Consider the following 13,517-nt stretch of genomic DNA (forward strand, 5'->3'; position numbering starts at 1 on the left):
CTCCAAAAGGCATCTGAGGTGTATTAATTTCTATGTTATATGAGATCGAGCCTATTACCGTCCCCATTGTATTGATAAAGAAACTGAGGCACAGAGACTCCACTAAGTGTCACAGCCAGAATTCGCATTCAACTTTAAAAAAGTAGTTCCTAGGGGCGCCTGGGTGGCGCAGTCGGTTAAGCGTCCGACTTCAGCCAGGTCACGATCTCCTGGTTGGTGAGTTCGAGCCCCGCATCAGGCTCTGGGCTGATGGCTCAGAGCCTGGAGCCTGTTTCCGATTCTGTGTCTCCCTCTCTCTCTGCCCCTCCCCCGTTCATGCTTTGTCTCTCTCTGTCCCAAAAATAAATAAACGTTGGAAAAAAAATTAAAAAAGTAGTTCCTAGCAGGGTACCTGGGTGGCTTAGTTGGTTGAACATCTGACTCCTGGTTTCAGCTCAGGTCATGATCTCACAGTTGGTGAATTCGAGCTCTGCACTGGGGCCTGCACTAACAGTGCAGAGCCTGCTTGGAACTCTCTCCCTCTCTCTCTGCCCCTCCCCTGCTCACTGTCTCCGTCTCTCAGAATAAATAAATAAACTTAAAAAGTAGTTCTTAGCGTTGAGGAGTACTGCAGAAGAGCAGGTGAAGGGCCATGGAGCTCTTGCTGGTGTGAGTTCAGCTAATCCCGGTGGTCGGAGGAGGGAGGAGGGAGGCCGGAACTGACTCAGGCAAAGGCTGTCCTTTTCTAGTGTATCCACAGGCTACAAGGTGGGGAGTCCAAGGACCCAGATCAGCAATAGATGATTTGTGTTTGTTGTGTGTCTGACAGGCATGTTCTAAAAATCACTGAATTTGAATACTTTTGAATGTGACTCCCTTTAGGCTGAGCAGCTCTCTCTAGTTTGCTGTCTTATACCCAACCCAGTTCATTCATCCTTCCCCACAAATGTGGGGAACCTTCCTCCTTGGTTCCTTTCCTCAGTAACAGCACCCAGCTGGCACCCAGCCAGTCAGCTTGCACCGATGCCTGTTAGAGTCAGTCCTAGCCCTCCTCTTCCTCCATCAACTTTCATCATTGTTATTCTAACAACTTTTTAACTCTCTCCCAGCCTTCAGTTTTGACTTTTTCTAAGGGATTCTTTTCAGGGCATTCAGAAGAATCTTTTCAAATGGCTACTCTCATCATCATCCCCAGTTAAAACCACTCCAGAGGCTTCCCTTGGTCCACAAGGCCTTCCACCATTCACCCCTGTCCACTTCTTGGCTTTCACCTCCCACCACTCCACCTGCACAGCCACAGCTCTGTCTCCAGTATTAGACCAGGGACGCAGACTCAGGTGTTTACAGGTATGGGGATATGGGAAGCAGGCTGGGGTGGGGAAATGGTGTTAAAGTAGGGACAGAAGGGGGGCCTGGGTGGCTCAGTCGGTTAAGCCTCTGGCTCTTGGTTTCGGGCTCAGGTCACGATCTCACAGGTCCCTGGGATTGAGCCCCTCATCAGGCTGTGTGCTGACAGCATGGAGCCTGCTTGGGATTCTAGCTCCCTTTCTCTCTCTCTTTGCTCCTTCCCTGCTTGCTCTCTCTCAAAATAAATAAATGAACTTAAAAAAAAAAAAGTAGGGACAGAAATAAACTGCAACTGCATAATTGATTCATGGGGCAGCTTAGAATGCTGGTCTGTTTTTAAGAGAAAAGAGAAACCAGGCTTTTTATGTGAAAATCTGATTTATAAAAATTAGCTCAAACATCTTTTAAAAAAAATTTTTTTTTTTTTGAGAGAGAATGATTGGAGGAGGGGCAGAGAGAGAGGAGGACAGAGGATCTGAAGCAGGCTCTGCACTGACACCAGAGAACCCAGCTCAGTGCTCAAACTTGTGAACTATGAGTTCATGATCTGAGCCAAAGCTGGAAGTTTAACTGACTGAGCCACCCAGGGAACCCTAGCTCAAACGTCTTACGGGCACATCATAGAGGCGAAATGAGATCTGGATCCAACTCTGAGAGCCAGTTTGTGACCTCTGCATCAGACTTAATGTGGTGTACATTATCTGAATTGTCAGACCTAATGTGGTGTATGTTATGTGAATTATTAAGTGAATAAAAGAGGTCTTATGTATTTATTTATTAAAGGAACAGGGCACCCTGGGTTTCTTTTTTTAAATGCTTGTTTGTTTGTTTGTTTATTTATTTATTTATTTATTTAGAGCGAGCAAGCAGGGGAGGTGCAGAGAGAGAGAGAGAGATCCCAAGAAGCCGGCTCTAAGCAGTCAGCACAGAGTCCGACTCGGGGCTCAAACTCACAAACCATGATGTCATGACCTGAGCTGAAACTGAGTCAGCTGTAACCAACTGAGCCACCCAGATTCTCAGAAAGAGGTCTTATTTATCTTTACATTTCCAGAGCTCGACACATCACAGGTTCTCCGGAAATATGCACTGAATAAAGAGAGTCCTAGCACACGTAGATTTTATATAGGCAGTATCTGGTGTTAACAACAGCTACATTACGGAGCCCTTCCTGCATGCCAAGCACTGTGTTGAGTGTTTCAGTCCTCACAACAGAGAGGTGGACATCCTCCTCCATTTTTGGATGAAGACTGCAGATAGGACAAGTCACTTTTCCTAGTGAATAGCAGAGGCAAAATCTAAGTCTGTTCAGACTTCAGAGCCCACAATTTATATCTGATAGCTTTTTTCATCTGAAAAAGCAAGTACTATCAGTCCATTTGGATGGTATCTGTAGCACTCAACACTGATTTTTCAATAGGTAGGTTTGAAAACTTTATATGGATCAAGCATATCTAGTAGAGAGTAAACAGTGTTCCTAAAATGTTGCTATTGCAGCTGGTGTGGACTCAAATGGTAAAATGCACTGCCTGTTACAGTGTGAATTTCCATGTCACAGCTCATTTAGGTTAGTGATAGGTAATTCAGAAACAACTCATGTTTCCCCAGGCATCTTGCTACCCCATAAATTCCAAAATTTCCACAAAGAAGCCAGAGGTAGAATGCCACCTTGAGCTGACTGAAATGCTCTCATTTTTCTATTCTTGCCCAGAGGATCAGAAATATTTCACAATGAAAGACAACAGTAAAAACCATTGCAGACAGTTGAAAAAATCTAAACATTTTGAAAAATTTTGAAAAATCTAAGATGATATCAAGGCTGCTGTATCAGATCTGTGACCAAGGATCATTTGACACAGAGACACATAGACTGTATTGTTGCTAAGCAGTTTCATAAATTGGGAAAGAACGCGGAGCACATCTGTTGGGGGCATTTCCTAGCAGGTTTATCGTGGGCTGCTGGCCAAGTCCTGGGAGGATGCTTGTTCTCAAGACCCAGATGGTGCAACAATTGCCATTTAAATAGCTCTAAACCTGCCTTCAGAGGAAAGTCTTAAAGAACACATACAGCAGGAGGTTTGCATACTGAGAGCAAGAAGGTAAATTCTTTTACTGGCAACTTCCTGTGGAACTTGGTAAACACACATATTGCCTTGCTGTGTATTAAGGTCTTTGCATAGACAAGAGTATGAGAATACATAGTCGTCGCCGCCTCTCATGGATGGCCACTGTTATAATGAACCTCCAGCGAGCCAGTCAGCATTGATTCTGGTCCCTGTCCAACCTAGTCACCACATCACAGCTACAGTTCAGAGTCGCCTTCTAAAGCCCTGCATGGCCTCCCATTGCTTTCGGCGAAGAGATCACCTCATTAACACGGTCTGGCTCCAATTTGGCTTCCGTCTCACCAGTTCTGGCAACCAAGGCCTTTCATACTCTCAACGTTGAAGTTTAAGATTTAGACAAAATTACAAAGTTCAGATCCCAATGTAACTTTCTTTCTGTCCCTTGACTTCAGTATTGTTCTACATCTGTATCTCTCTCAAAGGTGGTAGTGCACAGTGGTTTACAGACTAGCTTCCAGCCTCACAGTGCATGGACCTGGATCCAGGCTTCACTGGGTGATTATTTAATGTTTCCGTGCCTCAGTTTCCTCATCTCTTATATGGGGAAAATACTAGCACTAACCTCATAGGACTGTTAATGTAATTGAGCTTAGAATAATGCCTAGCACATAGGATTTCAATAAATACTGTTATGATTACAATTTGCATTTTTCAGGTTGAAAAATTCAGTTTTCTAAGTTACACCTTGATGCTTTAACTTACAACAGTTACTCCTTATGTGGCTAGCCCTAAATGTTTTATTTTATTTTATTTTAATTTTTTAAATGTTTACTTTTGAGGGAGAGTGAGACAACAGCATGAACGGGGGAGGGGCAGAGAGACAGGGAAACACAGAATCCAAAGCAGGCTCCAGGCTCTGAGCTGTCAGCACAGAGCCGGACGCGGGGCTTGAACTCATGAACTGCGAGATCATCACCTGAGTGGAAGTTGGACGTTCAACCGACTGACCTACCCAGGCGCCCCAAAATGTTTTAATCAGAATAACAGCAATGGGGCACGCCTGGGTGGCTCAGTTGGTTGAGCATCCAATTTCGTCTCAGGTCACGATCTTACGGCTTGTGAGTTCGAGCCCCGTGACGGGCTCTGTGCTGACAGCTCAGAGCCTGGAGCCTGCTTTGGATTCTGTGTCTCCCTCTTTCTCTGCCCCTCACGCTCTGTCTCGCTCTCAAAAAATAACTAAACATTGGGAGGGAGCCAAAACATAAGAGACTCTTAAAAACTGAGAACAAACTGAGGGTTGATGGGGGGGTGGCAGGGAGGGGAGGGTGGGCGAGGGATATTGAGGAGGGTACCTGTTGGGATGAGCACTGGGTGTTGTATGGAAACCAATCCGACAATAAATTTCATATTTAAAAAAATAAACATTAAAAAAATTAAAAATAAATAACAGCATCATCATTGACAACAAGTCACCGCTGCAGAGATCCCAGCATACTCTGGCATGGTTCTGCATAGCACCTTATAGCTGGTACCTCCTCAATTCTCACAACTGTGGTTTCTTTCTCCCATTTTATAGATGCAGAAACTGAGGCACAGAAAGGCTAAGTCCTAATGTTATATTGCTCATAAATGGTAGAATCAAGACTTGAATCCCAGTAGCCTAGTTCCAGTGTTTGTACTCTTGATAATTTAGTTATATGGCCTCAAAAGAGTATAATATATTAACACAGATATTCTCAACATGATAAAAAACATAGGTTGATATCCAAAAGATTAAAATAATCACTTTAGGGATTCATGACCCTCTATGTCCAATGCCAGGGGGCCAAGGAACCTTCAGGATGAGCCCTAGCTCTTCCAATTTTCAGTTCTGTGATCTTTCACTAAGCAGATAACAGTCTCATCTGTAAGTCTGGGGTAAATAACTCCTGCCCGACTTTTTTTTTTTTTTTACATAGGCTTATTTTGGGAATAAAATTGAATAAGACCATGAACAAACTAAATATCATTTTAGAAAAAAATTCAGATATTAAAAAATTAAGCAAATGAGATAATAGATGACACTTTGATTTGCAAATCACAAAGCTCTATGCAGATAGCTTTTGAAAAGTTCCTTTCAAAGGGCTTAAAAAACAGTCTTAACAGGCTCTCACCTAGACTTCTGAAATAGATTCCAGACACTTTCCTGCCTCCAGTCTCTCACAAGTGGAATCTGTTTCACAAACCATCATCTGATCAGTTGTCTAAAAACAAGTTATTCTCCCTTTAAAAATATTTTAGAGAAAGCCAATACCTACTGAAGTTATTATAAACTCCTTGGCTGTAAGTCTGGGGACCACTGAGATATGGACCAAAGCCAACCATAACTGAACAGTGGAAACAGTACTGGAATGTGTTGACCCATGGCTTGGTCTTAGCTCTGAAAACAGGTAATCTTAAAGAAATAATTTAATAGCTCTCTGAAGTACAGTTTCTCATAGGTAGCACCTTGTGTCTACATGAATATAGGCAGCTACTGAGACACTGATTGAACACTGAGCACATAAGGATGAATAAATTCATCTATAATTCACAGCATACAGTTCCTTCAGTTCTGTGATTCTACTGTTCAAATTGTATCGGCCACCGTTGCTCTACAAAAACCCAACCCTTACTCACTATTCCATAATCCACACTGATTTAGCTGGTAAACTTTCTATTTATGCCAACCTCACCGTTCAACTGCATTCTCGTCTTCAGAGGTTTACCTTAAAGGTCACATTCTAAGAAACCTTCTCTAATCCCTGAATGAGATGGTTTTCCTTCCATTTTTGAACACATGCAACATAGTGTTTTCTTGTTATTTAACCTACTTTGCATGTATGGTTTTCTAGATGCAAATTCTTTTATCCTCACTGATTCTAGAGGGTCAACTGCTGAAGAGCAAGGCTTGTGTGTTTCTCCTGATCACTCCTGCAGGGGTCAGCATAGTGTCTGATGAGACATATGTGCTGCTTTAGGAAGCAAGCAACTTTTGGAGGGTTAGGGCTTACTGTTTCCCACTGTCTTGACATAAACAGGGGTGAGAAGAGTTAAGACCCATACAGATGATATGCTGTCCTCTGACCAGATGCACTGGGCAATAGTCCTAGGATGGTGTAGCAACCCAGAGGAGCTTGTATCAATCTTATAATAGAAATTGTCATGATGACTAGTGATGATTAATAGTTCTTAATACTTTATAATGAGACTAAGTTGCACCATATGAAATTCTTACCTACAGAAACGGCTATTTCTTATGACCAAATCTAATATTTTGCTAATTTCTTATCTATTCTCCTTCCCCTACTCATTCTGAAAAGAGTCCACAAGAAAACAAGAATTTTTGTACATTTTATTCACTGTTGTATTTCTAGTGCCTGGAACATAGTGGCATTCAACAAATATTTGTTGACTTAAGGAATGAACTTGCTAAACACCAACTATTTGCCTTATACTCTATTACATGATTTATTCCTTATAGCCCTTGTGTTTCCTCATAATATCCTGATTACTACTCTCCTTCAGGTGAAAAAACTGGGGCTTGGTGAGGTCAAGTAACATGTCCAAGACCACATTCTTATTAACTAATGTTTTATGGTACGCCATCTATACTTATGCTATAAAAGTTGTTTAAATGTAGGCTATCTTTCCTCTCTGAACTAGACCATGCATAGATTCTATCGGAAACAGAATTATAAAATACTAAAAAGAGAGGAGGGAGGTGAGGAGGAGAGGGGAGGGAAAAAGAAAGAGACAGCAGTCAGTGGATATGGGGAAGACTTCTATCTTGGTGAAATGCAGTATAAAAAAATATTTAAAAATTACCCTTAGTCCTTTAAGTCCTCTGCCTGAGGGGGGGGGTCCCTTCAATTGTCTTGGCACTTGGAGCCCTATCACTGGCATTGCTTTCTTGGGAACAGCGAGTGGATAATGGATGGCTTTTGCCTATAGCATACAAGTGACCCTCATTGGACTAACAGACTTTTCTAGCAAGCAGATAAAGTGTTTTCATCATTTTTACCATTTCCTCTGTGGATGAAGTTGGTGGCCTCTACTAACAAAACCCTGTTGCTTCACAATACTTTTCCTTAACCTATCTGTGGAGATACAGTGCCCCCCAAAACCAAGGTAACAGTATTTTTATTTGTATTTTTTTAAAGTTTATTTACTTATTTTGAGAGAGAGAGAGAGAGAGCATGCTCACACATGCACACATGCACAGGAGGTGGAGGGACGGAGAGAGAGACAGAATCCCAAACAGGCTCCGCACTCTCAGCATGGAGCCCAATGCGGGGCTCGAACTCACAAACCTTGAGATCATAACCTGAGCCAAAACCAAGAGTTGGAAGCTTAACTGACTGGGCCACCCAGGTGCCCCAATAGTATTTTTAAATGAATACTTTTTAAATGAAATTTTTTTTTAATTTTTTTCAACGTTTATTTATTTTTGGAACAGAGAGAGACAGAGCATGAACGGGGGAGGGGCAGAGAGAGAGGGAGACACAGAATAGGAAGCAGGCTCCAGGCTCTGAGCCATCAGCCCAGAGCCCGACGCGGGGCTCGAACTCACGGACCGCGAGATCGTGACCTGGCTGAAGTCAGACGCTCGACTGACTGCACCACCCAGGTGCCCCTTAAATGAATATTTTTAAATGAGTTCAAAATTTGTTGATGTTACTCATTCCCCTTCTGTACAAATATGCTGTTTATCTTTCATAAAGGAAACAGTGTAACCTTGAAACATCTTGCTCAAGAACAATGGTCATAATCCATTAGTCCTAGTGTTCTTGATGCCAGGGTCCTCAGGTCCCATTTACAACTGGTCCAGGAGTAGCCCACTGTCATTTCCACTTTTGCTGAAATGTCCTTTCCCTTCAGCCTGAATCAGTTTCTTTTCTAGGACACAGAATCTAAGACAGTCCCAATATATATTTTCTAAAAGTTGAAAGAAGATAAACGATTTCTCAAACTCCCTGAAGTAAAATGAACAACTCTGTGCTGCCATAAAATCAGGGTGACCCTCCTAAGTGATAATTCTTAGAGATTTGTAAGACATTTTGAAACAGAGAGAAAAAAGCCCACATTTCTTTCTAGAACTTGTAGTCTAACCTTGCAAGTACAAGGCTACAAAACAAAAAGATGGATTATGAACGAAAGCATGGGAGTCAGACCAAATGGGGGCAAATCTCCAGGTCTACCGTATTCTAGTGAGTGGGCTCTTGCAAGTTAGTGAACATCATTAGCCCTCGGTCTGTTTGTGGGTAAAAGAAAGCTATAGCCACCTGCACCATAAGACTGAGGAAATGAATGTAGCATACAGTATAGAACCTGGGACCCAGTAAAAATTCAATAAATATGAAATAAAATATCAAGCATTAAAATATGTAAGGAGGGAGGGTTCTCTAAAACTGACTCTCTTCAGGGTGCCTGACTGGCTCAGTCAGAAGAGCACACGAATCTTGATATCGGGGTCGTGAGTTCAAGCCCTATGCTGGATATAGAGATTACTCAAAAAAATTTTTTTAAATAAATAAATAATAATAATAATAAACAAACTTAAAAATAAAACTGACTTTCTTCTATTCTCCACCCCCTGGGCGAGTTTACCTATGATTTACTATGAATCAATGGAATACACTTAACATCTTTTTCTGTGCCTTTAGGACTAACTGAATATAGCTCTAGCCTGAAAGAAACCCAATATTAAACAGGATTAAAAGAGAAGTTGCTTCTTTAGTCCCAGACAGCATAATTCAAGTGTGAAGAAAACAGAATATGTTATTCTTTGGAATGGATGGGTCACTCCATACGGAAAAGCTTCCACTACCTCAGAGATCAAGAGTCCTAGAGAAACAAGCACAACACAAGTTGATCCTTTTCACAGTGGCACAAAATATAAATAACACATCTTGAAAAAGAACATCGGATGGAAAATCACCCAGGATTCTCACCAGTTTGGAGCTTTCATTTTCAGGCGATTGTTTCATGCCATCTTCCTCACTGCTAATAGGTTCAGTACCACTCTGATCCTATAGGACAGTAAGAACAAAATAATAAAGATGTTAATCTTCACTCACACTGCCCAGAACTATATACTCAATCACAGTTGGTTGTTTTATTATTGTAGATACTGTTTCCTCTCTAGAGGCCATTTCTATTTTCTTCCTTTCCTCTAGAATGCCACCCCCGCTCCCCCAGGGATCTGTTCCTGCTGCTTACAGATATGCCTTAAAAAAAGCTGATCTCTATTTTTTGTTCCAAGGTTGGGCCTGATGGTCTTATTGTTAAATCCCACTCCTTTAGCCAATGACTTTGTCAGGAATAGGTATGTGATCCAATTCTGCTCAATGAGACACAAAGAGACTTCTGGAAAAGTTCTTCCTTGGTCTTAAAAGAAACATAAGAGGGAAGTCTGGGTGGCTCAGGGGGGTTAAGCATACGACTTTGGCTCAGGTCATGATCTCACAGTTTGTGGGTTCAGGCCACAGGTTGGGCTCTGTGCTATAGCGTGGAGCCTGGAGCCTGCTTCAAGTTCTGTGTCTCTCTCTCTGCCTCTCCCCTGCTCGCACGCTCTCTCTCTCAAAAATAAAACATTAAAAAATTTTAAATAAATAATAAAAGAAACAGAAGAAGTCTCCTCTACCTCCCAAATTAACAAGAAAGCATGGAGCTCAAATTGCCATGGGCAACCATCCCACAACCACAAGGAAGCCAGCCTTGAAATGAAGCCGACACTGTGACAAAGCACAGGTAGAGAGGGAAAGAGTGGACTCCAATGGCAGAAGTGAGCCACTGTGTCACCTGACCTGAAGTACAGCCTTACTCTTAGCAGCCTTCACAGGAGTGCCAATATATTTACTTATTGTTTCAGCCAGTTAGCTAATCTGTTCCCTCCAGCCCAAACTGCCCGAGATGCTTGTTTATCTTCTGAACAAGATTAAATTACCTGAGATAAAAGACTGTATTTATTTTGTTTATTTCTGAAACTCAAGTACCTATCACTGTGCCTGGTACCTGGAAAACACTGGACAAATCCTGGTTGAACCAATGAATGGAGCACTTGTTTACTTGATGATTATTTTCTGCAGAATTCTAAAAATATTGATTTAATATAAATGAGACATCCTGTAAGAATAAGCCCCATTAAAATTGCAAAACACATCCAGTATCTCCTCAATTGAATTATAACATATTAAATGTTATAGTTAATGAACCAGAGGTTACTTTCTGAGGGTACATAGGGGAGAATAAGGATGATAAATGGAGTATCTATACTTACATTATTTGGATTTTTATATTAGAACACTACTTTCTTGGGATTACTACAAATTTTGTTGGATCGTTTGTAGGGAAAATAGTTTTTAAAGCAAAGATATAGCATTCTTTCATCTATCAAATGGACAATAGAAAGAGAACATTCAGTATTGATAATGATGTAGAGAAAGAGGAATTTTTACATGCCATTGAAAGAATATAGAATATTCTTTTCAGAAAAAAACATACAAAATATACAGATATGTAGAGATATGCATACAGGAAAATATTTGTAGGCATATTGGACAAATTATTTAAATTGCTTACTTCTAGGGGATAAGATTAAAGATTGGGGAATTTTTACATTAGTTATTTCTATACTGTTATAGAAGAATTGGCACATATTATCGTAAGCTTAAAAAATAAAGGAGAGCTTTGAGAACTATCTAAAAGAAAAAAATCTAAGAAAGCAGCATGATGTTAAATTGGTTGGATCTGGGTTCAAATCGCAACTTTGCCATTTAGAATTCTGACTTTCAGCAAGGTTTTTTCTAAGCCTGAGTACTTGTTTTTATTTTATTTCATTTTTTTATTTTTTGAGAGAGAGAGAGGGTGCAAGTGAGCCAGGGGCAGAGAGAGAGAGAGAGAGAGAGAGAGAGAGAGAGAGAGAGAGAGAGAGAGAGAGAGAAGTGGGGCTCACCCAAAGCAGGGCTCATACTCACCTGAACTGGGGATTGATTGAGCTCACCTGATATGGGACTTGAACTCATGAACCATGAGATTATGACCTGAGCTGGAGTCAGATACTTAAAGACTAACCCACCCAGGCACCCTGGTTTTTATTATTTTATTTTTTTAAATGTGGGACCAAAGAGTTCTTTTATTTACCTATTTATTTAGTTTAGTTATTTATTTTGAGAGAGAGATAGGAGTAGGGGAGAGGCAGAAAGGAGAGATAGAATCCTAAGCAGGCTCTGTGCATGGGGCTTGATTTCAGGAACCATGAGATCATGACTTGAGTTGAAACCAAGAGTTGGGCACTCAACCAACTGAGCCACCCAGGTGCCCTTGAGTATATGTTTTTTTAAACAGATTTAAACATTTAAACAGATAAAAGTACCAGATTAAAATACTACCCCATCACAACCCCAATTTGCCTTGAAAATTAATACATTAACAAGCAAAATATCTATTAGCATAACACTGAGTGCAGTTTATTTTTGTTTCCAGCTTTTTGTTGACACAGATTTGTTATCAACCATGTTTCGTGTAGTCTTCGTAAGAACCCTATATGGATATGTACCAAGGTTATTCTCATTCATGGATGGGGAAATGATGCATTTTAAGTTAGCTTGCTAATGAATGCCTAACTACTGAGAGGTGAACTCAAGATTCAAAGCTAGGGAAGACTGATATCAAAGGTCCTGCTATTATTAACTATGCTCTAGGACTTAAGTAAACGATGCTCTTGTTTCTCTTTATTCCTTGTCAGTGTTTTATTTATTTATTAAAAAAAATTTTTTTTTAACATTTATTTATTTTTGAGAGACAGAGAGAGACATAGCAGGAGCAGGGGAGGAGCAGAGAGAGGGGGAGACACAGAATCTGAAGCAGGCTCCAGGCTCTGAGCCATCAGCACAGAGCCCAATGTGGGACTTGAACTCACCAACCATGAGATCGTGACCTGAGCCGAAGTCGGACGCTTAACCACCTGAGCCACCCAGGAGCCCCCCTTGTCAGTGTTTTTAAAAAAACTTTTAAGTTTACTTATTTATTTTGAAAGAGAGAGAGAGAGAGCGAGCAGCAGAGGGGCATAGAGAGAGGGAGACACAGAATCCGAAGCAGGCTTCAGGCTCTGAGCTGTTAGCATAGAGCCCAATGCAGATCTCGAACTCATGAACCATGAGATCATGACCTGAGCAGAAACCAAGAGTTGGACGCTAATCAAGTGAGCCATCCAGGTGCCCCAGCACCGAGTGTTGATAACTAATCTTATGGAAAACAGGATTCACAATCTTAAAAAAAGAAATCGTTGTTATTAGACCATTAATTTTTCAAAAGTGTTTTAGCATTTGTTAACCAGAAAATTTCATTAGGTAGAATATACTCTTCTCAGTGAATTTTGGGTAACCAAGAAATCACTATGTAAAATAAACATGCCCAAGTTAAGAAACAAAGCTTGAGAATATAGAGATTTTCAGTTTTTTTTTTTTTTTTTTTGAGACAGTAAGAGACAGAGCATGAGCAGGGGAGGGGCAGAGAGAGAGGGAGACACAGAATCAATCAGAAGCAGGCTCCAGGCTCTGAGCTGTCAGCACAGAGCCCGACGCGGGGCTCGAACCCACGGACCGCGAGATCATGACCTGAGCCAAAGTTGGATGCTCAACCGACTGAGCCACCCAGGCGCCCCGAGATTTTCAGCATTTTAAACAGTAAGTTCTAGAGACAGAAAAATTCAGAAGAAATGAATTAGACTTTCAAAAACTAGTACTTAATCTATGGAAACCCGTTAATGCCCCAAATACTTAGTGTTCGCAACTGCAGCACACTAAATTGTAGAACAAAACACGCTAAACACTAGAAGTTATTCTTCTAGTAACTCTGCAAATAGCCACCTCCTCTGATCCCAAATGAAAGGAGGTTGTCATCAAAATGGTGGTCAGCTGATGCCATTCTTTTATTTATGCATGTATCTTCTTGGGGAAAGCAACTAATGTTTAAATAAGTCAGAGGAATCTTACATTTCTTGGCAATATGAGTATAGAAGTGGAATTTTCTTGGTCTTTATCAAATGAATACTAAAGTTGGGGAGAAATCAGTTGTTTGATGCTTCAACTTTGAAAATGTAAG

General features: G+C 41.0%; 1 protein-coding gene across 2 annotated transcripts in view; it reads right to left on the bottom strand.

Moving 5' to 3' along the window:
* PATJ (PATJ crumbs cell polarity complex component) overlaps nt 1–13,517 on the bottom strand; it is a 367,631-nt gene that overhangs the window by 85,259 nt on the left and 268,855 nt on the right. For both annotated transcript variants that reach the window (XM_047870413.1, XM_047870411.1), the window contains exon 31: nt 9,365–9,442. In XM_047870413.1, coding sequence (XP_047726369.1) covers nt 9,365–9,442 — 78 coding nt within the window. The remainder of the gene's footprint in view (nt 1–9,364; nt 9,443–13,517) is intronic.

The sequence above is a fragment of the Prionailurus viverrinus genome, chromosome C1 (genome assembly GCF_022837055.1).
Source record: "Prionailurus viverrinus isolate Anna chromosome C1, UM_Priviv_1.0, whole genome shotgun sequence".
Classification (NCBI taxonomy): domain Eukaryota; kingdom Metazoa; phylum Chordata; class Mammalia; order Carnivora; family Felidae; genus Prionailurus; species Prionailurus viverrinus.